Below are 26562 nucleotides of genomic sequence, written 5' to 3'. Positions count from 1 at the left end.
CTTTAGGTTTCTAGATACTCTGCTCAATCCAAAGAACTCAGAATAATGAAATGACTTTGAAAAGGTCATATGAAAGAGTAAGAGACAGCAGCTGCCTGGAAATCTCCCAACTTTCATCAAAATGTTTTCGAAATGACAGGTTGTATGCAGTAGTTTATTTCTGAGATCTAATTTAAATTTTAATCTCTGGGATAATAGATCTAATCCTCACAGTCCAGTAATTTATCAGGTTGGGCAGTGTACAGGAAATACTCCTATTATTATAAAAAAATATTTCATTACCGATTTGGGAGATGCTCTCACGTGAGGGACTCGGGCTCCCCTAATAAAGGGAAAACATACTGCGTTGCTGCAGAAGGAGGTGTGGAGCAGGGAAACCCGAAGTGTGCGAATGCCATCTGCTGGTTTGATTAAAAAATATGACCCTCCAGCAGCCTCTGTTGCTATCTTTGAAGATGGATGTGGAAGACCAGGTTTCATTTCATGTATTGGCGTGAGCCAGTCACATTATTCCATATCTAAATTCATGTTAACAGAAGAATAATCAAGCTTAGATTATATAAAACAAATGCCATAATGTGTATGTCTGTGCTCAAGCATTAGGTCTGTTTAATGCTTTATGTCATCAGGGTTTAAGTAGATTAGGAATAAAAAGCATCTGTGCTTGCAGTTTTGCTGAATATCATGTTTAGATGTACTAATCCTCATGTAAGTTTATACCCATTAGAGTATTTTTGTTTGTTTTACATGCAGTGCTGCACAGAAGGGGTTCTGCACAGCAAAGCCATCTTTAGTCCAGGTGTTTTCATCTCTCTGGGTTCATAACCAGCTTTCCTTTTCAGGGCAACAATTTAGCTTGCTCCAGAGTCTGGAGAGAATGAGCTGCCCAGAAAGGCCTGGGTGTGAAACACTGATCAACCCAGCCACAGACACAGAGGAACCCACACCTCTACAGAAGCCTCTGTGAACCTCTCCTTAGGGTTCAAAGTGCAAAAAACAGCAAAACCCATGTATTTTTAAATTAAACCATAGACTAGAGTCCAATCATTTGCCGCGGTTAAACTATTATGAATTTTAGAAATATTTCATGAGTACTTTAGGGTCTACCTTCTCAGCACACTCCTACAGAAACTGGTAATTCAGCCTGGAGTATGATGCTAAAAGGCAATCTCTTCCTGAATATGGTCAAGCCCATGCCTTGTTTAAGTGCTGGCAGAGACTTGTAACCCATCTACCCTTATCGTGATGGGCCAAAGAATCAGAAAACAAAAACTAACTTTGGGTCCTCACCATGGCTTGTCCTTCTCTGCTGGGCTTAACTCAAAGTCCAGGTGGGGAGGAGGATGGTTCCTTGCTAGGCTCACCCCTAGGTTTTGGCAGAGCCAACTGAGTGTGGGCTCTGCTTTTCCTGAGCTGCTCATGGCTGTCTGGCAGAAAAGCTGGCAAGACATAGACCCAGCCTGTCCTCTCATTTCTTTTTTGTGAGACTAAACCAGAGAAGCAGCTGCTGCTTAGGGACTTTCCAGCTCACACATCAAAACACCAGACCACAGTTGGAGACAGTGCCCTTTATTGCAGGAGTGCAAGGCACAACATTTTCAAACTCGACACAAACCTCCAGATTCACAGGACTTAAAAAATACCAGACATCAAGTGAATTTAACTTGCCCTTAATTGCCTTCTGGCTCCTGAGCTGTTAAGATCTACAGGCAACTCATTCTCTCTCCACAGCATTGCTCCAGACACTGCAAGATGTCAGCATGGATAAAACAGCACTGACCAGGGGGTGTGATTTTATCTGTATGGAGACGGGACTGATTTGGGTGGTTTTGCATAGAAATATTAGGGTGATTTTAGAGAGCATGTTTGCAGTTTATAATAAAAATTAGCATATTGTCATTTTATAATCAACAAGTAGTCAGAATGTGCCCTTTCTACATGTTTGATTAATTCTCTTGGGTCTATGTATTAACAGATGGCACCATCTCCTTGATACTCTCCATAACTCACAGTGAATATGACACACTGTATTTTTCCAAGGATGATCCATTCCTGTGATGCTTTACTCATTCCATGGTTCTACTAACAAAACTTTCTTTTTTTTTAAAAAAAAAAATATTCTAGGTACTTCATGTTGTTCAGAAGTTACCCACAGCCAAGCAAGCTGAGAAGGCTGTCATTACTTGGTGCCTGAACTCTAAAACCGGGTCAGAGCTGACAGTGTAGCTAAGGATGGGAAGTAGTTAATGACAGGTCAGTGGTGGGATATGACTAATGCAGGGAAAAGGATTGCAGAACTGCAAGTCACTGAGTGCACTGCATGGAGCATAAAAACTCTGTAAATCCTTGTAACCTCAAGCCTACAAACACCTTTTTCGGCTCCCACTCCCCTTCCTGGTAGCACAGCAAGAATTCCCAAATCACCCAGGGCAGGACCTTGCAAAGCTGCAGCTCACACCACAGGAGTTCAAGGCTAACTGCACACACCACCTGCAACACCCAGCCTCTGTCTGCTCCACAGGATGTCGAAGAGTTGTACTGGGATGTTCCCTAGGCAAGGACAGAGAGCTTATCACTTCTTTCCAAAAAAGGAGTGCTGTGTCTTCCACAGACTGTTAACTGCATCACAGGGTGAGTCAGTGCTATAGAATGCAAGTAATGAATTATACCATCATCATCCTCATCATCACTTACTATTTTTATTCTGTTCTTGAACAGAAAAATGAATTAAAGGAAGTATAGGGTTTGGTTAGAAAAATGGGGAGAAGGAAGGAAACTATACTCCACATAGAGAAGAATGGTACAAAGCCATTGTGCAGAATTTAGATCTAGTCATGTATGGGATTGTATTTGACAGCGTTCAGAAGGTTGGGATTTGTGAAAACATGTGGCTTCCTTTACTTTGGAATGTTCCTTTCATCCCCTCAATTTGCCAGCTATAGGTATGGAGCGAGATCAGGCACAGCATGAAAAAAGCCACAGGGTCATAAAGCATTCACTTCTTAGCAGAGTCACTGTTATCTTACTTCTTACTTGAAGTAGGTGATTTGTAGTTCAAAACTGAAATGAAGGTGCTTTTTCTGAGTATTCCCACACCTGTTTTACAACTCTGTTTCATATCCATCTTTTCATTTGCAGGAATAAACACCATAACAGCAAAAAGAGTCTCTGACATGGCAGTCTGTTGGCTCTCCTGATTAACCACTAGCAATGACCAGACCAATTACTAGAGCTTAAGACAGATCATAGAGTGTTTTATTGTTACGTTGCCACCTCTGGAAGGTACCAAGGGTACATGAAAGCACTTACTTATCTATAACCCAGTAATCAAATAGCTGTAACGAAGTATGGAGATACTTGCCTGATTTTCCAAATGCTTGGGCATCTCATCAGTCGGCTGGGAAGAATAAGGAAGCAGAGCAGGGATTTTGTCTCCCTTGGAAGACAAAAGCAAAGAAAGAGGTGCTCAGTGCCCTTACAGGCCTGGGTTTTACCTTCACTTTCTTTGTAACCTCAAAAACATGGAAGGACTTCTTGCTGTATAGATCTGTAAATCTGATAATATTTTATTTCCTAACAAAATTAGAGGCATGGTAGAGATAGGCTTGAGGAGTGACTTCGTGCTTAGCCCAGCCTGTTGTTTTAAATGTCAGTCTCTTGGGGGAGGTTCCTGTGCCAACAATTTTCTTCACAGGTTAGACGCTATGAAAATGAGCGAACACACCCCCAACTCGTAACTCAGTCAAACTTCCACCTCCATAAAACACAGCTAAAAGCTTACAAAAATGCACTAATAAGTAGAGCACTCAGCTCGGAAATAGCAAGGATATTTTATTTAAAACTGGATAAAAACCCCAAACCATCACAAAGGAGTTGCTGCAGTTATATGCAGCACGCCACACCTAGCAGACTGAACAGTAACATTACCATCTATAGCTATTTATTCAAGGCAGGGATCTGACCTTTCTGGGCTCATTCGTTTCAGCAAACTTTGATCATGCTACTCATGACTGCTCATACTCATAAGACTTGCAAGATTGGAACATCAAATAATTGCTGATAATATAAAGAAAGTGTGATAGGAGGAACAATACTGTTTCTTATTATGTGATTATCTTTTTTTCTTTAAGACTCTAAGAGATCACTTCAATTATTTTGATCATTTTCCTCAAAGGTACATTTTTAAATTGGCCACTGGACTGCCACAGAAAGGTGCTTTTCTGTGATCTTTGCAACAAATCTTAATGAATAAATTAAAACAGGGTACTATAGTTCTACTCAATAATATTATTGTAATTATTTTATTCCAGGTTTGTCAATGTCCACCCAATAATTCTCCCAGTTGTATGGAGGAAATGCCACCCTGCAGGTTGGAGCAACAGATCCAGACTGCTTCAGGGGTTGGGTGGCTTCAGTCTGGTCACTTGACCCCAAAATGACACCATGTTCTGACCTATAAAATGAGGACAATAAAATCTATTCACCTTTGTAAACACTAGTGCAACATATGGTTGAATAGCAGTATGTAAATTTAAAATCTTAATTAAACTGAGGCAGAGTGCCAAGTAATCACAAAGCATACGCTACTTGAAACAAGCTCATTAATAGTTCTGCTGCTGGAACCAGTTTTTTAATGGCTCAGTAATGAGCTGACAGTACCGTCTGCAAAACCACAGTTCTTGATAATTTTTTAAAGTATATAATTATATTGTGATAATGGCTTGAACTTGTGCGTGTACATGTAACAGAAAAGATACCTCCAAACAGTTAACAACCTAAGACTTAAAATCTATTCTTGCTTATTCCCAATTAGTATTGGTCTAACTCTACAGTCAGCTGTGTTATAAAAAGGAATGAGGATACGCTGGCCTTTCTGTTGGTACCCAGTACTGCAGTGGTACTTCAGTAATATGTTCGATCTCTTACTCTCTGAACCATCAATTGAAAATGTACAATCAATGTATGTCCCTGACTTTCTTCCCCCATATGCTACACTCACCCAGGACTCAGAGCAGACAGTTTCATTTTCTATGAAAATGATGAACAACATGAATCTGCAGGTAGGACATCACACTTAATTAAGCATGTGTCTTCATATGCAATGAAGATATTATATACGTTTGAGTGGAGTACGCTGCTCCTTCATTCCAACCTGGTTTTGTTAGTAAAATAACGTCAGCCAGTGGTTTCACTACCGACAAATGTTGGATATTAATCTCTCTCCCTCCCTGCTTCCTTCCAGCACACTATTAACCTAGGTTATCCACTCAGGGAACCCATTTTTAAGCCCCAAGGTTGAATTATATTTCTAATTTGCAAAAGCACAGTTCTTGACTAATTTTTCTCCGCTACACCACAGACATGGATCTGCAGTGGCATACAGGTTAGGAGATGGCACCCCATAAGATCTAGCTCTGGCCTTCACCTCTGGCTGCTACGCTTCATTATCTCTAGATATGAACCAGATAAACCAGCACACGCTGTTCCTCATGTGCTTTCCCGTTCAGCTTCTCATTCAGGTCTCCTGTTGAGCAAACAGTCCAGCTGGAATTTGCTGTCCACTCACATGCCTATAGACTTGACCGGACTTCAGAGCCTGATGCTCTCCTCACAGCTCTGACTTTTCACAACAGCTACCTATGACAGGAAAAATGAAACTGAGGCCTAGGAGTTCAGGAGACACACGTCACGTTTTAAATTAAGTTCTGTACAGAAAGAGAAAGATTCCTTTCAGGGCTGTTTCCTAAGTCTACGCCAAATCCAATACAGTGAAACTCCAACCCTGGATGCAGTTCCCCATGGCTACTGCAGTAACAGCAGTAACCACAATCATTATAATGGAATATAAAATGTATATATTTTGACTTTGCTTCAATGACTTTGTGCATCTGTAACCATAGTGCATTCACAGACAAAATCTAAAAACCTATAATCTTAAATGAAGGAACCACTCCTCCATCGAGGAAGACCGAAGATTGTAGTTTTTCCATTTTAAAATTGTTAAGAAGCTGCTTTTATGCTATTTCCAGTGAAAGAAGGTTATTCATTTATCATAAAGACTAAGCAATGCTAAGGAAGTCTTTACTGAATATACCAACATTGGACCATCTTTGAGACTATTTATGAAAGGAACATTCAATGCATGAAAAATGAAATGAGAGCAAAAACAGTCACAATGATGACATCCCTGCAACAAAAACCTTTCCCTCAGCTTCAACGTTGGTTTAGCAAAGTAACAGGGATGCCACTCATTTGTTTTCTGCTGTTTGCAGAGATGTCAGCCTGAAGTTATTTCAGTTATTACACCTGCCAGTGAGACTCCACCGCCAATGGCTGTGGTTTTACGAGGAAGTTGCCTCTTTCCATTTGCTCAGCAAAATACTTCACCAACCCAAGTACTTCTGCACCATCCTAAATCTTTCAGAATTTGAAAAATAAGAGATTTTAATCTCTGTAATGCCTTTCATTTTCAGTTACTAGGAGGCAAAACATTCTTCAGTGTCTCCTTCTGTGAAATTTATGGGTGATTGATTAACTCTATTACAGAGAAAATATTCAAGCAGCAACTCTTTCTGCTCACCAGAAACATGAAGCTACAGGCCTTGCATTTGAAGCAGATCACTGCATGTAAAGAAAGCACTGTGTACGCCTGGGCCTTAGGGCAAGGGATGAATAGCAGATCTAGGAAAATCTCCTTATCTCGAAGACCAAGAAAATGGTAACAGTGGCAGGTGCTGTCTGTTAGTACCAGGGAGGTAAATACTGTACAAGTGCAGAGAGTTGCTGACCTGTCCACCCAAGCGCAAATCAAGGTCCCAGAGTAGGACTCGTGTGTGCCTATGTAGTATTTCCAAAGAGCACAAGTAACTCATGCACCCTGTGTGCTTCCTACGTGCTGAAAGATCCCAAGGTGTGCTCCTGACCAGATGCTGCCCTTGGTTTTTCACTTTAATTCTGCTGCATTCATGCTTTCACCCGTCCAGTGCAACCCTAAAGAACATGGCAGGTATCTGTTGTGTGGGTCAGCAATGGCAAGTCCCTGTTATCCCTTCAAGGCCCATACAGTGTCACGGTGACGGGTCACACTGATGCGCTTGCAACTGTCCAGTGACACCTGACTAGATCAGTATGCTCTGAGGACAGATGTCTTTCATCTTCATCTCACACCTGTGTTACGCCCCTCTGCACTAATCCAGAGGTAAACTGCTGAACCTGGGGCTGGTGAAGAGCCTGGAAAAGGCCTCTTTAGGCAGACCTCTGCAGAAACAGGGTGCTCTTTTCTATTTTCTATGCAGAAGCTGAGTTCAGACAGGGACTAGTGATTTTTGAGGAGTCCAAGGAAAGATCATCCTCCATACACATCTGTGTAGAGAGAACGGAGCAGAAGGGCAGCAGTCAAGCACAAAGCTGGGCTAGTATTTTGTCTATACCAATTTTTTTAATCTTGTGAAGCATTTCATGGGGTATTTAGTATTCCTGTGCTGCCAAGAGTTGTGTTTCTAAACTCATATTTGAAGTAACTGGGTCTTCCCTCTCTCCTTTGGCCATCCAACACTTCCTTGTCTAACTAACTTGAAAGTCACTGCTCATCCCCAGAGATCCTTAGATGCACATGGAAAGGTCCCAAAGAAGGGGATGAGCGCCAGAAATCCCATCTTTCCCCAACAACCCTTGTTGGTGCAGTTACCTAGAAAGCCATGCCCTTAAACCTTCATGACTACAACTATAGCTTGCACGGGAGTAGCTCCGCTCGCTGAAGTCGCGGCTGGGATAAAGGGCACGATATAAACCCTGCTTAACGTAAACCCAGGTCCTTTGCCTTGGCCTAGTGGCTTCGCACCAGGGCGCTGGCACGGCACCAGGCAGCGCTCCTCGCAGGACGGTGTGCTCCTTGCCGCGGGGAGCTTCTGCAGCCTCCCCCTCCAGCCGACGGCACCCCGACCTCCCGGCCGAGGCGCTCCCCAGCCCAACCGCGCACCGCAGGCCCAACTCCCGCAGCATCTCAGTCGGCGACGGCAGTGCCGTCCTCCCTTTCCTCCTCCCCTCTGTCTGCCCTACCGCTACCTACCATCTTCCCCCACATCGGGGCCCCGGCCCCGCAGCCACGAAGGCCCCGCTCAGCGCAGGACCCCCGCAACCGCCGCGTGTCCGGGCCTGCCCCGCTGCCCGGGGGAGGGAGAGCCCGCGGGCCTGTCGGGGCCACGGGGGTCGGGCCGGGCCTGCGCAGGCCCTGCGGGGCTGCCGGCGGGGACGCGTGGCGCCGCCGGAGGAGGCGGCGCGGGTGATGCCGCGGGGGCCCCCGGCAGCCCCCGGGGCGGGGGCAGGCGGCGGAGCGGCGGCGCCTGCGCGCCCCCCAGCAGCCGAGGGGCCGCGCCGCGCCGGGCGCTGGGGCGGGGTCTGCGGGCGCCGACGGGGCGGGCGGCGGCGGGCGCCACGTCGGCAGCGGGGAAAGGCGCAGGAGTAAAGTCTGCGGCGGAGCCGAGCCCAGCCGAGCCGCGTCCGTCGGGCGGTGAGTGCCGGGGGGCTGAGGGGCCGCTCCGCCGTTAGCCGCGGGAGCCCGGCGGGCGGGTGGGCGGGCGAGCAGCCGCCCCAGCGCCCTCCCGCCTTCCCTCTTTTCCTCCTCGCGGAGGAAGGGAAACTTCTGGGGGAGGAGGCGGGAGGGGACCCGGCGGAGCCGCCGGCGGGAGAGGCGGGCCCGGGGAAGCGGGGCCGCCGCCGCCACCACCTGCCCCCAGCGCCTCCCGCCGCGCCGGCGGCCCGGGGCGGGCGCAGCCGCCCGCCTTTGTGCTTCCTGCCGCGGCACCGACCGGGGGCGGGCGGGCGGGAGGGAGAGGGAGAGAGGGCCGGGCCGGCCGTAGCGGCTCCGCCGCGGCCTTGGCTGCCACGTCAGTGCCGCCGCCCTGCGCCGAGGTGCGCGGCGGTGCTGGCGGGCGGGGGTCGCGGCCGGGCCGCCTCCCGAGCTCCGCCGGGGAGGCAGGTAGCGGCGAGGGGAGGACGTGGCGGGGGCTGCGGGGCCTTGGTCCGCCCTCCAGGGGGGGGAGTGGTGAGAGGCCTCGACGGGCCGGAGTCGGCGCCTCCTCGGGTGCGGGACCGGGCTCGGGAGCGGCTGCCGCGTCCCGGAGACCCGGCTCGGAGAGCTGCCGCCTGGGCGGGCGGCTGGGGGAGCCGGGCTCGCCTTGGCCTCGCTCCTGGCTGCTCTGCTCTTCCCCGTGAACTTCTCCATGCCAGGAGAGGCTTTGTTTGGGCTTTTCTTCTGTTTAAACTTCGCTGTATTCGGATGTTTCCTGTAGTAACCTGCTCTTTATTCCATCCATTTATCTTAAGTCCGGCGTGAAGGAGTAGAGTCTGAAGAGGGTGTTTTGTTTTTTTTGTAAACTGTTCGGGAGCAGCTAAGCTTTTCGCATTCACCTAGCCTAGGTGTTCACAAAGTGTAGCCTGAAAATAAACCCAAATTATTTCAGCCGTGCAGCTGGTTCTGGTCATTGTGCAAAGCTCATAGACAGCCTCTGCGGATGCGATTAAATGCTTGCTTCTGCTCGTTTAACCGGGCTGAAAACGAGAACTCTGAATCAGGATGTCACTCCATGAGGAAGATAAATACCAAGTGCACGTAGCCAGCGTGTCCAGGGCATTGCTTCGGGCAGCATCTGTATCATTAGAAGGGTATATACAAGATAGCTTAATTTAGTACACAAATACTGGTTTCTATGCACATCAATTTTAAGACTGCTCAGTAAATACTAGCTTTTTTTTTTTTCCTAAAGCTTTCTGTTAAGCTGAATGCTAAACATTCAGTGAAGTTTGTGTTGCCTCCTCAGTACAGAAATAGATTGTGTCACAAAAGCGTAAACGAAAAGGTGGTCCTTGTCCGGCAAGCGAACAGGGTCTAAATATTAGGCAGGAGCCAACAAAGAGGTGGTGAATGCTAGGGGAAAAAGTTCATTATTTCATCAGCAGTGATGGCAAGAAGTTCAGCAGCTGCTTTCTGGCTCTGGCTGTTAGGCACTGTCAGGTTTTAGTTCTGTAGGTCTCCTGGAAAAGGGGAGCTGAGGTGAGTGTGGAGCTCGGGCATTGGGAGAGCGTTAGAAGAAAGGGTGAAGGCTCAGCTTTAGAAGGCTGAGCTAGCAGAAGGCAGAGGATGACAGGACTGGTAAAATGGAGCTTCCATGGCCTTTCTGAAGCTGTGCCCTGTGCCTTACTGGAATTTACCATTTAATTTCTACAAACTAGTTTTGGAGGACTAGAAAAGAATTCAGGAATTCAGGTTCCCACAGCCTTTGGTTTGGTATCTTGCAAATCCTTGCTTCACAGAAAACTTGATTGCCCACATCTAGAGCCCTAGAGCCTTTTCTGGAGCTGATCTGTACTTTAGTTGAGGGTGATGGAGAAATGCTGGATTCTCTTATAGGCAGATACGATGCTGCAATGCCCCAGGCAGAGTTAAGGGTTGGTTGTGGTTTTTTTGAAGGAGATATGCCTCATTTATTGCCTTTAATTGTGCAGTGTGTGTGTTTGCTTTTTTAATACAGATATGTTGCATTACCTTCCCAGCTGTGCGCTGAACCTGCATGCTGTGAGCCTGTTGTTTGTATTTCTTATGGCAGACTTGGTCTCTTTTGAGGAGGGTTGTAGCCTGTCCTGCTACAGGTTTAAAAGTAAGCTGTGGTTCACACCTGGAAGCTTCTGATGAACTTTTTGTAGTCTTTCCCTGTAAAGTGTGTCTTTTTTTCCTCTGAAATGGGCATGTTTGCTTTCAAGCCAGACTTGCTTTGTATATGAATCTGAATTTTGAAACTTGGCTTTTAAACAGAAGGCCTGTTGAAATGTCAGCTATGCTCTTGGTTTTTAGCTATACGCTTTCTATGTGCCTGGATTTGTTTTTTTACTTTAGTGCTGTTAGTGTTGACTCTTTCTTTTTGCAGAAGCTCAGTCAACTGTCTCCCTTTGCATTAACTAACTGAAAAACACATTTCCGTATCAGCTGTGCTCTGATGGTTATGTCTGAGAGAACTAACAGCACTGAGCACTCTTACTCATAACCCATTACAAGCCCCAATCCAAGGCATGAAACAGGGAAACGGATAGCCAGGGGTTGCTTGTGTAGCTTGGAGCAGTACCCTAAAGAGCAGCCATGGGTGGAATTACCTTTTGGGCTTCATGCTTATTTCCTTGTTTAATTTGGAGAGTAGAGCACTGTTACTCTTTCCAAAATGTATTTCTTAAAGTACTATCCCTGAAAATATTTTTTTTTTTTTTTATTTACGTGGAAGACATCAAGTTCATTCTGAAATCTGCTGCAGCTGCTGAAAGAGGGGAAGGAGAGCCATGCACATGGCAAGGGTTGTTTTGTTTTCCATCAGCTCTGTAGCCAAGATTTCCAACTGCATAGCTGGTGGGCAGAAGGAAGATAATTTTTTTTGTGGTGGACTGAGACGAGGCGATCAGTTTGTTTGCAGTTCTGTCAGGTGAATAGTTCCAGCACTGTGTGCTGCTGCTACAGCCTTCTGGAGCAGCGTTACGCTGCCAACTGAAATTGGCCCCATCCTTGGGTAGTTTTGTTGCTGCCCACAAATATCTGAGTAGTGGCATTGAAACAAGCCAGTCTTTACTGGCTGCTGCTTGGGCCAGGTTTGCTGCGCTGAAACAGTAGGGCTTTTTGTTTGTAAAGTCAGAAAGACATCAAGAGCATCATCTGAAGCTCGGGAAGTTGCACACACGTCTGTAATGGTTAGAGCCCACTTCTCAATGGAAGGCTGAAATTTTATGCAAATTGCTCTCCAAGAACTGCAGGCATGTTAAGGAGAGGTTGTGAGGTTGTGTCTAAACACTGGTTACCATGCTTTGTAGTAATCCTCATGACAGCATATGGAGCAAGTAAAATTCCATTTTCCAAGCATGCAGAAGGAACCGGTGTTTTGGTGAGATAAATCTCATAAAATTTTGGCGTCTTAAAGCCATGCCAAGTGTGCTTCTCTGCTACCATGGGGCTTTGTATTTATGATTCCCACCATACACCCATGGCAGGTATGATAGTAGCACAGTACTGCCGTAAGATGTCATTAACCTTTTATTTTTCTCATAGGTGTATGCAGAAAACTTTTGTGGAAACAAATAACTAGAAATCTTCACGAAGGAATATATTTGGTGAGAGAGTTTTATTCTAATCAGCTTTGATGTGAATTAATGTGGGCTCTACTGTTACCTCCAGAGCTTCCTAGCACTTTCAGTGAGGGTCCTGTAACAGTGTTAATGTTATAGATAGCTCTTGAATTAAAAATTCTCTTCTAAACCATTTCTTCCTTTACAGCTGTGTAAAAATTTGAAGCTTCCTATACATTTCATACTTGTGACAATATGAAAGTGTGTTTTCTTCTTTAAAACAAATGGAAGGAGTGACTTTTTATAAGTATAAAGGTTGATACATATTTTAATGTGCTATTAAAAAATACGAGAAGTTATCCGTTATGTCTTGAATGACTAGCACCCTTATAAGCACTCAGGGGAAAAAGAACAGTAGTTTACAGGTGTCCCTTTTTGAAGTATGTTTTAAGTTCTGGGTTTGCTTCCGCTTCGTAATATATGAGAACACAAAGCTTATGTATTCATCTGCACAGATGAAGAGGAGAGTGCCACTGATATGAGATGTATGCTTCATGAATGTCTGTACGAGTTCTGCCAGGACTCGTAGGTCCTACTTCATTCCATGTGATCAGTTAACGCAGGTGTTAAATGAAGCTGGAGGCTTTTCCCCAGTGACACAAGATAATCTGAATTTGGCATCACAGGATGAAAATGCCAAAGATCTGCTTGTTTGTTTGCTTGCTTGCTTTCTCCCTCCCTTCTTTTTTTTTGGCCAAGTCTTGGAATACTTCGAAGAAGATTCTGAAAAACGTATCAGAAAAGTTCCAAAGTTCAGGCTTCTGATAAAGCTTTGCCTTGCTGAATGCACTTGCAATATCAGTAATAATTGTGACTAATGATTAAGGGCATAGAGGACTTTGAATCTTCAGCTTCCATTTTAAGTTTCCAGAGTTCCTTAATCAATACCATGTCAGAATGACCTAATTCTCTACACAAAAGTCTTATCCTTGCACTTCCAGATGAGTGCCTTAAGTGTTAGCTGAGTCGTAATCTCTTACTGGGTCTCATGAATTTTGCTTTCTTCTTCTTTGTGGGGACACACCTTCAGCAGGGAGGGTGGAGAGGAACCTCCCTTAGGATACACTACAGTCTGGTGACCAGGGAACTCCTGCAACGTGGGACATACGAGCTTGGACCTTACTAGACAAAGGACGCATTGAACTGTGAGTTCTTTCACCTTGATGGTATTACATAAATGATAGTGGGTGGTTTCTGCTTTTCTAAATACAGTTTTTGAGGAAAAAAATTATATTCCTGCCTTCTTTTTCTGAAGACTGGATGAAGTTCTATACCACCAGGCAGTTATTCCAGGCCTTTGACCTCCAGTCAATAGAAATACCTTAATTCTCTGGAGGGGAGCCAGGTTTAAGACATGCTCCTGTGCATAGAATTTCTTGCTCACCAGTTGTAATATACCCTGTTTAGCACATAGGATTTTGGATCACTTTTCAGAGGCTCTTAAGTCTCCTGATGTGTTAAATTTGCTACAAAAATGCATGATGTAGGCTGTAACCTAGATACCTTAAAATTTTCTGCTTAAGTCCTTTTTTTGGATCTTGGTCTTGATTCTGTGATTCACTGGAGAGCTTCTACAGAAAAATAAAAGGACTTGGATTGCGCTTTGTGAGCTCTTGTGTACCAAGTTCTGTTTCAGGCCAAGTTGTGAGCCTTTCCTGACAGTGATGTGATTTCTGCTTTCACTTATACTGATGTAGTGGAACAGTGAGTAAAACCTAGCACAAGCTGGCTAGGCGCATCTCTTGCAGCATCCCTAGAGTGCTTCCAGGTACTTGTAGAATCACAGATGATATAGTAGTTTTCAACTTTCTGAGCTGTGGACCCCTGAAGGCTCCCTTCTGTGTAGAACAAATTCAGTCCCACAACAGTGACTTTATTTCCCTTAGCTGCTCTTCTCAGTCCTGTGTAATACTCCCTTGGCTTCTGGGGTCTGGGATCAGGACCAGTTAACAGTGGCTGAGCTGTGGAAGATAGACCACTGTGGTCCATGCAGTTGTAAGAGAGTGAAGTATTTCTGAGGTTTAGAAGGAGTTGCCAGTGTGTTAAATCATTGCATCTGAAGTGATATATTGTGTCATATTCTTTTATACCTTTTTAAAAGTAGCTAGGGGTCAAGATTTACGTAACCTTGAGGTTCTAGGAAAGGTAGCAGGGGGAGGGAATACCTAATCTTATAACTTTTTTTATGTAGTGCTGTGATTTTTCTTTTTTTTTTTTTTTTTTAAACATATAAATACTTTATCACTAAGCTAGAAACTCTGCCTTGAAACTCCCCTGCCAGTACATTGCTTTTCTCATTTAGTCTTGCAGGAACTGCAAGAAAATCTAACAGTGGCCTAAACTAGATTACGGAGAGTTGTGAAAGCATCTTTTACTTGTGCTGTTTGTCAGTCTGACTTTTTCCATTGGACAGGTCTCATCTTAAATACTTACATGATGCCTAGCACAATAGATCCTCGATACTTCATCGGGGCTGTATCTGCTGACAGTGCTGCTGTGTCCAATGCCACCTTAATAGCAGAAAATACTAAAACTTCTGTGGAGCCTTGTGACACTTTCTTAGTGTTCTGCTATGTTCAAAACTGGTAACTTATTCCAACTCCGCTCTAAACTTGTTGATAATCTCTGACATTATTTTGTCTTTTCTCATGAGATTAAATAATTTTTCTGAGCCTCTTATGAGGAACTGTTGACAGAAACTTTTTTGGAAACTCAAGCAATTTCATCTGGGTTTCTTCTGGGACTTACATGCCAGTTAGATACAAATATATTAGTGGAAGTAGTTCTTTGTGAAAATTAATTTCTTTCTGGCTTAACTCATTTGTCTCCCTTGAGTCTGCTTTAAAACTGTTTTGGCCACTTTTCTTATTCCTTTATTTCAAGTAACACTTGCTAGGTTGTGGCTTTTATTTTACTTTTTTTAGTAAATTCCCTAATGCAGTGAATAAACTGCTTCTAAGTTCTTGATATAGTAATCATGTTAAACAAAATGGCCACATGTTAAGTAGAAGCATAACTGCTTCATCTTTGTACAGATGTCTCAATCAAATAATGTCAGTCCTGTCAGTTTCTTATAGCATCTGCCTTTCTTACAGTGCTTGATATTTTTGTTTCAAGTTGAAAAAAAAGCAACAACCTACATGTAACTTCACATAGTGAGGATGAAATCCTTGTGTTTCTTCCAGCTTGCATTAGATGGATGTAAAGAAGTCATGTAGTACCCAAATCCTCAGAACCTGATGGCCCTTAGTTGCTCCCTGTGTTTGGTTGGGCTCTTTTTTCTTTCTTTTTTTTTTTCCCCTTGACTTACTGACCTGTGATTAAATAAAATAACAAGGAATTCTATAATTGATACTTTCTCAAATTAGCCCTCTTAGCCCTCATGCATTAGACTACATCCATCTTGATGTGTTGCTGTTCTATTCACCTTCCTGTTTCTTAGCTTTTGCATCTGCCTTTCTGGCTTTTGAGGGCATTGCTATCAAATCAGCCATCCTTGTAGTGTAGGTTTTATTGCTTGCTTTCCTGTTCAGCTTCTTGTGTAAAGGTACCTGTTTCTGAGTCGTGAGCTGATACCCTTAGTGCTGATTGCAAGGACTCTTTAATATTCAATTTAGATTTGCTTTGCATCCAAAGATCTATCATTTAGTGTGTGGGTGCTGTTTTTTACTGTGATATTTTGACTTCATAATTATACTGTGAGGGTTTGAGCTGTTGTTTTCCAGGTGAGTCTTCCCACCCTCAAGTTCTGCTTCTGCCTCCTCATTCCTTCTTCAGATGCCAGCCACTGCTTTCTCACCCAGAGGAGGTATGGAGAGATCTGGGCATGGCAAGACAGGCTGGAATTATTTTTGTGGTGGTCGGTGACTCCTGGAAGAAATTAAATGATTCAAAGGCTTGTGTATATGTGCAGGGAGAAAGGAACTAAGTCACTGAGAGGAAGATAGAAGGATGCTGAGTGGTATAATGCAACTTGTTTTTCTTTCTCCTTTTCCTGATCTCAGTGCCTGCTGAGGAGAGACAGCAGGATTGGCAGGAGGGATCAGGGAAGGAGGCACTACTTAGCACCAAGGCACACTTAGGTCGGTGAGGAAAGCATGAGGGAAGCCTGGGCTAGATACTGATTTCTTCCCCTCTGAAGGGAAAACGCAGTAAGCAGCGCTGCTGATTCGAGCTTTCTCCTGTGCTTCCCCTCACCATCAGGGACTGCTGCTCTAGGAAACAACTTCTGGTGTAAAGAAACCTTCTTTCTGAAATGTTTTAATTGGAAGGCTTGTGTAGAGTTAAAACAGTCTAGTTCTGTTGCTATCACCACGCTGTGTATGCAGTACTGTTACAAGATAAATGGAGCGTTTTCATTGCATTTCTTCCATCTTGTTTTCATGGCATTTATTCAAATTCTGCTGCGAGGACTTGTTTCTTTAAGGTACCACTTTCCAGGTACTAACAGATCTTACAGGCATGATGCTGCTGGTTTTTTTAGTGCCCACCGCCTCTATGATCACTGAGCTTTTCTTTTTTTAGTACATAAACAGAAATTGTTTGACAGTGGCTGTTTTGTTTTTCATACTGTTTTTCTTCCCAATTGCTTTTTAGGTTTGAGATACACTTAGTGTGGGGTGACAGCTCTCACCAAGCCTGCTGACCTGGTGGAGGCTCCTTTTTCAAGTACTAAGTCTGGTTCAACAATACAAAAGCACAGTCTGTTAATGAAGTAGCAGTAGTTTGGCAGGAGCTGTTAGGGTATCTAGTAATGAAAAAGAACTTCCTTTTCTGTTGAACTTTTAACTACATGAATTTTAGATTTGTGGATTACATTTACGCTTTGCCAGACAAAATGTACAGCATATGTGACTTTCTCTTTTAGGCAATAATGAATCAAACGGACAAAAATCAACAAGAAGTCCCATCATACCTTCATGATGAACCACCAGAAGGTATGTTTTAGTTTTTATAATTTCAAGTAAAGTCACGAAAGTTCAGATATCTCTTAAAAAATTGGATCTGCAAGCTGAACACTTGAACTTTCATTTAAGTAACAGTGAACAAGCCAACCCTGAGGTGGGATGAGCCTGGATTATTGTTCACTTTTGCATTATCCTAATTACAGTAAGGCCACTGAATATAACTTGGTGAACATCTGTACTGATAAATTATGGAGAAGTTGGAGCTACTGGAGGACATAATTTGCAGATTAGTTTCCAGAGATGCGAATTGGTCCAATAAGTATTTATTTCTGCTGTTCATTATGTGAGATCAAAAGTGAAGCTGGGCTCTTTCTGAGACCTTGTTGAGTTCATAGTGCTTGTGAGTTTTAAACAAGGTATGTTTAAAGATACATGGAAGTTTATTCTTTTGGGAACCCTTTTCCATCATGATTAACTGTGGTTTGAAATGTTGACAATCTCATGGTTTTCTAAAATCAAATGCACACTTGACTTTATTCATGCAGTGGCATCTTGGTCTCCTGAAACAAATGAATCTTAAATTGGTTATTAGATCTGTAGAGGAAATAGAGTTGCAAATGAGCAGAGTTCCCTTCCAGGCTGTGGGACGGCGGGACTGTGAAGAATCCTGTTTCCATAATGTGACTGAAGCATGCTAGATCAAAAGCCATTTTTGGCACATAGGTTGTCTGTGTTCTGTCTTCTCTTGCTTTAAGACCAGATGTGTTGGATATAGAGGTCAGTGAATCACAATTCCTCTCAGTTCATTGCTCTTCAATTTATTATTATTAATAATTATTAATATTAAGGGTCATTTAGATGAGATGTTGGGGGATATGGTGTAGGGGAGAACTTTGTAGAGTAGGGCTGATAGTGGGATTCTGATCTCAAGGGTCTTTTCCAACCTGAATAATTCTGTGATTCTATGATTATGACCCTTTAAAGCTCAGTTGGTTGGTTTAGGATTTTTTTCTCAGCTTTTATATGTTGTATAACTGAACAATTTACTTCACTTGAACAACAGTATTATCCACTAACTGTAGAGAAGGGATTGAAGTGGAATAGCTCACTATTCTTAACAACTATTAGGCAGTAAACCCAAGTACAAGAAGGTGAGAGAAAAGGGAGAAATAGATTTTTGTGGCACAGTGGTTCTTAAGCTCTACTATACTTGAACTTGTTACGGTATCATGGTGTGAGGACAGAAATTTTTCTTTGTAAGCTCTTACAGGGTTGTCAAGATCCCAGAGGCATTTCTGAAAGCAAATGTCAGGTTGGAAACTATGCCCTAATGTGTTATCTTCAAATCTAATTTTTAAGGGTGTTTTGGCGGAAGCTTTGTTTTTTTTCCTTAAAGATTGAATTGTATCTTAACATGTTAAACTTCACATAGAAAGTGAACAGTGGTCTGACTGGTAAATACAACCAATTCTTTCTTGAGGAAGGCAGTGAAACAAGTGTATATTTTTTATCTTCCTAGAATATTCAGTAGGTTGATCAGATTCAAAGCATAACAGCAGAGTCTGATCATCACTAGGTATTGCAAGGTTTTTATTTAAAATTTGTGAACAATTAAGACTGATTTTCTTCTGCACAGTATCTTCTTTCAGTATAATAATGACCAGTTTGAATATGAAGTATAGATGGAGAAAGTTGGTGTAGTTAGAGGGAATAGAATGAAACACAGCTCATCTTAATGGGAAGTCCATCCTTGAAGAGGCTTTTTTCTTTTGGTCCTATTTAACATGCACTCTTCCAGCCTCATCAGTTTAGTTAAAATGTTGGCATACCCTTGAACATCCCTGTTTCAAATGTCATATGAGGCCTTTGTATGCAATATGCTTACACCATCATAGAAAGATGGCCAAATGTGGATGGAAGGCTACCAGTTCAATGTTGGCAAGATCAGCTCTCTGAACAGGCTGCCAAAAAAAATCCTTAGAGGAAAGGCTCAGTTCCAAAACCAATTTGCAGTTTTCTGTAAAGTTATAAATAGTTTCAGTTTGTCCAAATCACACTCAACAAGCTTGGTGCCCAAAGGCTTTAAAGAAATACATATGTGGAAGCAGCTTTTGTGCTTATGCTTTCTATGAGTAGTGCTGCTCTAATGCTTTATTTTCCGCTTTGTGAGTGGTGCCAGCCTTTGCAACCTACGTTCATTCAAACTCCTGTTGGACTATTCAGCAGGAAGCTGGCTGCAAGGTGGCATGGTAGAGCCAACCCCTGAACAGAGAACTTGTGTCGTTTTCTCCCTAGATTTAGGAATGATCCGGTTTACCTTTTTTCTCCTACTGGTTAGAAACAAGCCCAGGCATGCATATCTTAGAACAGAAATCAGCTGGCAATAAAAACTCATTGCAGCTGCGAGCATTTACTATATCTCATGGGCAATGCAAACAGGAACGAAATGGGAATGTGTCAGCCATCACCAGAAGTTATTAATACACCAAGTCGCAGTCAGTATTTACACTCGTGAAACAGAGTAGATGATGTCAAAGGACTGGCTACCTGCAATAATGTGAGGAAGAAAACATGTCAAGATTACTTTTGTTTGTTCTCTCTTGTTATTTAACTATGATGGGTCCTTTCTTGCTAACGGTAGATCTGATTCACTGAAATCAACTCTTAGAATTCAGTGGGATAAAACTTTACTCCCTTTCACCCTGATGATAAGTGATCCAGTTAGGTGGAAGTGAAACACTGTCTCACCAAATTTTTTACAAGGTGTGTAAGTCTGGTGACAAGAATCCTCTAATGAGTAATACCTAGATAGTGGATTTTATACCAGGCTGCATATACTCCTCTAAGTGTGATTGTTTAAAGGCTTTCTGTAAGTAAATAGAAATTCTCATCTCTGTGTGCTTGTGTCAGCAATGCATTTTTGCTGGAGATGTGGACATCTCCAGAGCTGAAAGCTGCTGGCCTAGAATGAACCAGCAAGGGCTTAAGTAAAAAGTTGTCCTTTCTGTTTCTAGTTTCCATGACCCTTTTTGTTATTTATATCAATTTCTTAAATGAGAGATAGTATAAGCTGGAAGCATTTTTAGTATTTTTTTGCTCCCTTGAGCTGTACTGTTCCTCTGTATGCTTTTTTTTTTTGTTTTCTGTCAAACTTGTAAGAAATTCTCTTGTTTAGATGACATCTTTTGTTTGAATTACTCCAGGCACACACATAGGAATTCCTAACTTGCCACTTTTTAAATGAATTCTGAGTCCTGGGACAGTCCTGGCATTATTACTGACTAATTGGATGTTCATGGAAAGTTGTTCACCTTGGATTTTGTCTTGTAGATGATGAGTGTTGGGAGGTGGCTCTTGGAAACTGTCCTCTGAATTCGAGTTGTCAGCAGTCAGGGCACTGGAGAGAGAGAGACCTGTTCTGCTGGTCCTGCTAAGGCATGTTGCAGTGCAGAGTGAATGTACTGGCAGGGGCTGGATAGAAGTGTCTGGTGGATCTAGATCTGACTCTTCTTTTCCCCTGCCTCTCCAGACTCCTTGTCCTCTTCCAAGCATGTTCTTTCTGCTGCTGACTCCCTCACCTTTTTATTTCATGTTTGTTTCCTCCATGGCTCTGCCCACTGTGGGTCTACTTGCTCTTTTCTTGGTTCCTTCTGTTGTTTTTCCCTAAAGAAAGGGAAATCCTGTATGATATCTACAGGTAGCTAGAAAATACAAAAAGCCATCGAACTCTTATGTATTTGTGTTAATTGGCTGGCTCTTGCCATGGGTGTCTCTGAAACTTTAAGAAGTGTTTGGGGTTGGTGAGGAATTGACAAGACAGGAGCTGAAAAACACTTTCCTGTACAATGAGGACCGAAGATTTCTCAAGGGTCCCATTGAAAATACCTTGGAGACAAACATGTGTCAAGGACTATTGGTTTATAGGTGCAGTAAGTGATACTTTCTTGTGTGCTTAAATACAACATTAACATACTGTTTCATTTTCCTGTTTCTTCTTTGAACATGAGATGATGTTTATGCAGTAGTAGGGCATGCCGTTGCACTCTTAATTCCGTTTGGAGGCAAGGTGCATGTATCTCTAGGATTTTGAAGCCTACATATAGAAATGCGAAGTAATTACTAAACTATTAGAAGGCAAATTGGCTCATTCTGGGAGTCTATTACTTTTATTACTTTCTATTATTTTCAGGCTATGTAATTGTACTATAAACATGGAATAGGAATTGATTTAGGTAGCATATAGCAAGAAATTGTGCAAAATGCAGGTTAAACATAACATTAAAATGAAAAAAACATACATAAGCAGTCAATAACATGCAGATACCCTGTGGTTTGAGCTTTGGTTTTGTGCGTCATATTGGGACTGCTGTTGGGAGCCTGTAACTCTTGCTATTGTTAATGTCTATAGGGACCACTTTTGGTATTTAATGAGCTTTTTGTCATTGGACTTCCTTTCCCCGCCCCTCCATATACAAATTACAAAAAAGGCCTTTTTGGAAGCAAATGAAATTTGTGTACATGATGAAGAAAGGAGCTGATACAGTGAAGAGTTGAGGTCAGTTTTGTCCTTCTCACAGTTCTTTTGACTCCTCTGCTCTCTTGTTTGCAACCTTCTTTCCCTCTTCCCTGACACCTGCACACAACCCTTGTAAACACATCTTTGAAACAGTGATAACATAAGGAAAGAAGCAACTTTGTTTCAAGGTGAGCTCTTTTCAAAGAGCAGTGATCTCTTTTTTTTTATTTTTTTTTTTTTAGTAAACCTTTGGCTCTGCTTCTCCAGGAAACTTTTTCCAGTCCTTCTTTAGAGATTTGAACAGCAAGATTGTGCTTTTGGGAGTGTCCCCCCCCTCTGTGGGGTAACTCTTAATATTAGGATGGGGGGAACAGGAGGGTGTGCTGCCCCACTCTAAATAAAGTCCAGAAATGAGGCTAATTTGGCCATGACACTTTCCAAAGTCTGGGAAGTGGTGCATACAGAGGACAGAAGTTAATCACGCAAGACCATCTGGGAACTATATGCCTGATATTTGTAGGCTCAGTATTGACTGGTGATTTCTAAAACAACATTGAGGTATGTCTTGCTGCAACAAAGTGTGTTTTCTTACTTGGAACTAGGGGGGTGTATGAGAATCCGAGAAAAGTACCCTGCAATGTAGGTATATGCTGTGTGCAGTGGCTGTTAGGCTAGAAAAGTAAATACTTATGAACACTTTTCTTCTGAAAATGCTTTAATCATAGCACTGTGATTGATTTGCTTGTTGTTTCCTCCCTTAGGTTCATTAAAAGACCACCCGCAGCAGCAGCCTGGCATGCTTTCTCGTGTGACTGGTGGCCTCTTCAGTGTCACAAAGGGAGCTGTTGGTGCCACGATTGGGGGTGTTGCTTGGATTGGAGGGAAGAGCTTGGAAATTACAAAAACAGCGGTCACATCTGTGCCTTCAGTGGGAGTGGGGCTAGTCAAAGGAAGTGTTTCTGCTGTAGCTGGAGGTGTTACAGCTGTAGGATCTGCTGTTGCAAGTAAAGTGCCTTTAACAGGAAAGAAAAAGGATAAGTCTGACTAAAACCAAAACTGAGACATACTCGATTCTCCAGAATATTACATCAGTGGCATTAAAATCTGCTAAGATTTGGACCATGAGAAGCCATGTGTCTTAGACACTTTATCTTCTAAAGAGCTGTGCAAGTAACTCGATTTCATCTGGAAAGGACAGAAGAAGCTTGGCTAGCACAGCGTATGAAGATTACTAGAGCCTAGATTGAAGCTTTGTATCTGGTGAAATGTTACACTTGATAACTATAGAAGTGAGTACCAGTATCTGAAGGGATAATATGTATTTGAATATTCATTTACTGTAAGTCTCTTGCAGTTTTGGACTAAAATGTGAACATAGTAACTTGGTAGTCTCTGCCATACCATCAATTTGATGAGATGCCATTTACTGTTCTTAGTGGTTTCCAGATCCTTCTGCCTAAGGATCCTTCAGCTGTGTAACAGCATTGTTGGATGTACCCGAATAGTTTCGATCATGAAACTGTATCTGCTGGTGGTAAACTGTCAGTGTCTGTATTCTGCCAGTGAGGACTGGAGCAAATAGGACTGGAAGTGCACAGAAATTGGAAATGAGAGCAGGAGACAGAAGTGAGAAAGTTTGACAGCATGGTAGAAGGGATCATAAAGAGTAAACTAACTTAATGCCTTATTAGAAAAAAAGTATCTTTTTACTGGATGAAGCTGTGTAAAGAATTGTTCTGTCATTTCAGTGCAGTTCACAGAATGAGCTTTAGACTCTCTTTAAGAATCCCAATATCTGAAACCTTGTAAATTTTTACTGAAAATGAGATTGCTCCATCTCAGGTGTATTTAATGATATGCATCTATCTCCTGCAAGTGAAAACTTGCTTCTAATAAACTTCTTCTAGACATTAGAAAAAATGATGGCTTAGTGGAAACTGGGCTGATGTTTGTGGTCATCTAGCACAACTGTCTGACTTGAACGAAATTCCTTTGTGTAGTTGGAAACCACTGAAGAACTAGAAAAGCTGCTGTCTCAACTCCATCATGCGCCAGGTTAGCTTGGAAAAATGCAAGGAATTTTTCACTACATCTTCCTCTCATACTTTGCATTTTGATTTTTGAGTAAAATGCAATACTTTTATTTAAAACAAACCAAAAAAATGTAGATGAGGCCTTAAAAAAGGAGAAAGAAATATCTTCCAAGTAAATTGTATACTGACAGATTCCAAACATTGACACACCTCAAATGGGAACATCTGTAGGTCCTCTGCAGTGTGAGGCAAAATGCATTTGTAATGACACAGCTTGAGGTTGCCTTAAAATAGAAGCCGTTAGTGATTTTTTTTTTTTTTTGGTGTACTGACTTTGCAAATAAGTAACCTCTTTGGAAGCCCACAGAAGAAGGCCATGGTGTTGCATATACAGTATTTTCTAAAAACTTTTGTTCCAACATATAACTTCTAAGCATGTAAACTTACATTTTCAGTGGCTATGGTTGTACACAAAGGATATATAGGGAGACTTTAGAAATTTTAAAAAATCAGAACATATCACTTGTCTAAAACTTAGTCCTACATTCATGGGTGTTGGAAGTACATTACGTGTAAATTATGGTAGTCACCTAGTCTCTCTGAGCCATTGGTACTTCAGCTGCACTCTGGAACAACTTTATTTGATATCAGTAATTGTATATGTTGGTAGCATGGTATTTGTAAGCGTGGGGAATTGGGGCAGCGGGGAGAGCAAAAACCCAACAATTGGCATTATCTGCTCCTTTAGTGAGATACACCAGCTGCTTATCTCCAATATGCTGCAAGGGTGTGATGAGGTAAGTTTATGCAACAAATGGAAACTTTTGTTTTTATAGTCAGAAACTAATTGCTTAGAATATAGTGTAGTTTAAGGATACTGGTTAGCTCTAGAAATGAGCTTGCTTGGCTATTGGAGGCAGTCTAGCTGCAGCAAATGATTTAGTGTGGTCTGTTCCCCTGCAGTTTCCAATGGAGGCATATACCCAGAGCGCTACCACTGAACTCTTAGAGTCACCTGTTTGGAGCATAGTGGTATTTGTGACACTCAGTCAAACCCTTCCTAATTGTTGAACTGCTCATACCCCCTTTTTTATGACATTCTCTCATTTTTATACTATGAAACTTGCTGCAAAACAAGTGTGGTCTGAGATAAACAATGTTAGATCTGTAAAGAGCTGCCAACACTTCATTATGTTTTGTTCTTAACATATCCTGTAGTTATTACTTCTGAACCTTGTAACTAAAACTTTAACATGGCATATGGTTTTAGTTTTTGAGAAGAGCTTTGTCCTATATCCTGCATATTTTCCATTCCCTTATGAAACTCGCTTCGTCTTAAAAACTTGTTCTGATTCTGTCCTGACACTTGTGAAACATTAAACTGTTGCTGTTTCAGACATTTGAAAGCTTCCTCACTTAATTTGTGGAGAAAGGCATACTTAGGTATAAACCTTCCTGCAGTATCATGCCCCAGAGTGTCATTTATCTGCATCTAAGTATCACCAGCCAGCTCTTAACAAAAACTGTAACGTCAGTGTGTAGGCTGTGCATAGACACAGCACAGAATTCTTTGTACTCATTTTTCTTTTTCCTGGGACCTGAGGCTTGGGGATACCCACTTTTAAGATTGTAAAGAGCTGAATGGAATATGGAACTGAAATTTTCAGGGGGAGTGGGGCTGTTCTTATGTCTTGGGGTTGTTTTTTTGGTGGGTTTATTTTACTCTCCTTTTTTCCCAGCCCCCATTTCAAAAGGGGAAATGTTTATGAAAACTGCTTGTATGCCTGACTGCTTGCTATGTAACGAAAGGCTGGTCTACAGGCTTTTATGTGCCAGACTTAAATGGTATAAACTGGTTCACATTCACTCTGAGTAACAGCAAGAGAAGAGAAAGTAGATTTCAGCAATACAATGTTTTGGTAATTGGGAGCTTCCCTGAGGTTTTATTATAAATGAATCCTGGGAAGAAGAGAGAAACAGGTCCCAGGCATAGAGTTATGAATGAAGAATTAAATTAATTTCAGTGTGCTGGTAGAGAAAAGGAATCTTTCTGCTTTTGTTTTGAAAGGGGAGGAGGATAAATTGACACATTCATAATGGAAAATGAGTTTGTGATAACTGAGGTTGTGACTCAGTTAAGGAAATATGTCACTTTTCTATTTTGTCCATTGGCACTGGAAATTCTGTAAGTGATGGGAATAAGCAGTTTCAGGAACTTTAAAAACAGATACCTATAGAAATGCCGAAACTGAATTTTTGAGGAAAACATTGGTTTATATCTTGGTTTCCTTTTTGTCCTTAAACCACCAATCAGTTCTGTGGTTCAGTGTTTCAGATTGTCTTATGAATAGCTTCAGAGAGCAGAAATGCCCCCCTGTGTATGAGGGGAAGGATGCTTTTGAATTCAAATAATATTGTGGTCTGCTTAATAGTTGAGCCCTGAAGGACAGTCAGAAAGTGACAAGGTCAAGTTCCTATGAATTTTTAATATGGCTGTCTTCCCAGTTTCCTCTTAGAGAATGATAATATGTTTCGAAGAGTCAGCAAAGAAATGGGCTTAGTAAGACAGCCTGACTTTTAGCGTGCTGGTGGTACATGCCCCTTCTTGAATTCTTGCCACTGTCACACATGCTCCTAGAAGAGCAGTGTTTACCCCCACAAGCTGCTCTCACGTCCGCACTCGCCTGCATGGCCGTGAGTTTAAGACCTTCAGCTGTTGAGATCTTGGCACTGCTCTAACCAGATGTTTCTAGCTCTTCCCAAGCTTGCAGTGGCAGGCTATATAAAATCATCATCTTGCAGCCCACCCTCTACACAAGTAATTCAATCCAAGCTTTCTTCAGCAATTTAAAACTTTTAAGAAAAGGAACCCTGGACTTGCTGCCAAAATGTCTGTTAAAAATGACCTTGAACAATGGCCCAGAGTGAGGGGGTTGTGTGACTGTGT

The 26562-nt window shown here is 42.4% G+C and overlaps 1 protein-coding gene across 5 annotated transcripts; it reads left to right on the top strand.

Moving 5' to 3' along the window:
- Positions 1-8396: 8396 nt before the first annotated feature.
- TMEM263 (transmembrane protein 263) lies at positions 8397-25085 on the top strand. Of its 5 annotated transcripts, none has more exons than XM_074901913.1 (5): positions 8397-8509; positions 12083-12144; positions 13193-13304; positions 17027-17096; positions 22344-25084. In XM_074901913.1, the coding sequence occupies exons 4-5, from the start codon at positions 17033-17035 to the stop codon at positions 22628-22630; spliced, it is 351 nt and encodes a 116-aa protein (XP_074758014.1). In that variant the 5' UTR covers positions 8397-8509; positions 12083-12144; positions 13193-13304; positions 17027-17032; the 3' UTR covers positions 22631-25084. The 5 variants fall into 5 exon arrangements, with proteins under 5 accessions (XP_074758014.1, XP_074758011.1, XP_074758013.1 ...); XM_074901910.1 differs by having other exon boundaries at positions 13190-13304; XM_074901912.1 differs by lacking the exon at positions 8397-8509 and adding an exon at positions 8845-8977 and having other exon boundaries at positions 13190-13304.
- Positions 25086-26562: the final 1477 nt, after the last annotated feature.

Source organism: Athene noctua, chromosome 3, assembly GCF_965140245.1.
Source record: "Athene noctua chromosome 3, bAthNoc1.hap1.1, whole genome shotgun sequence".
NCBI classification, from domain to species: Eukaryota; Metazoa; Chordata; class Aves; order Strigiformes; family Strigidae; genus Athene; species Athene noctua.
The sequence above is the reverse complement of the archived record's forward strand: the minus strand, read 5'-3'. Positions and strand labels throughout refer to the sequence as shown.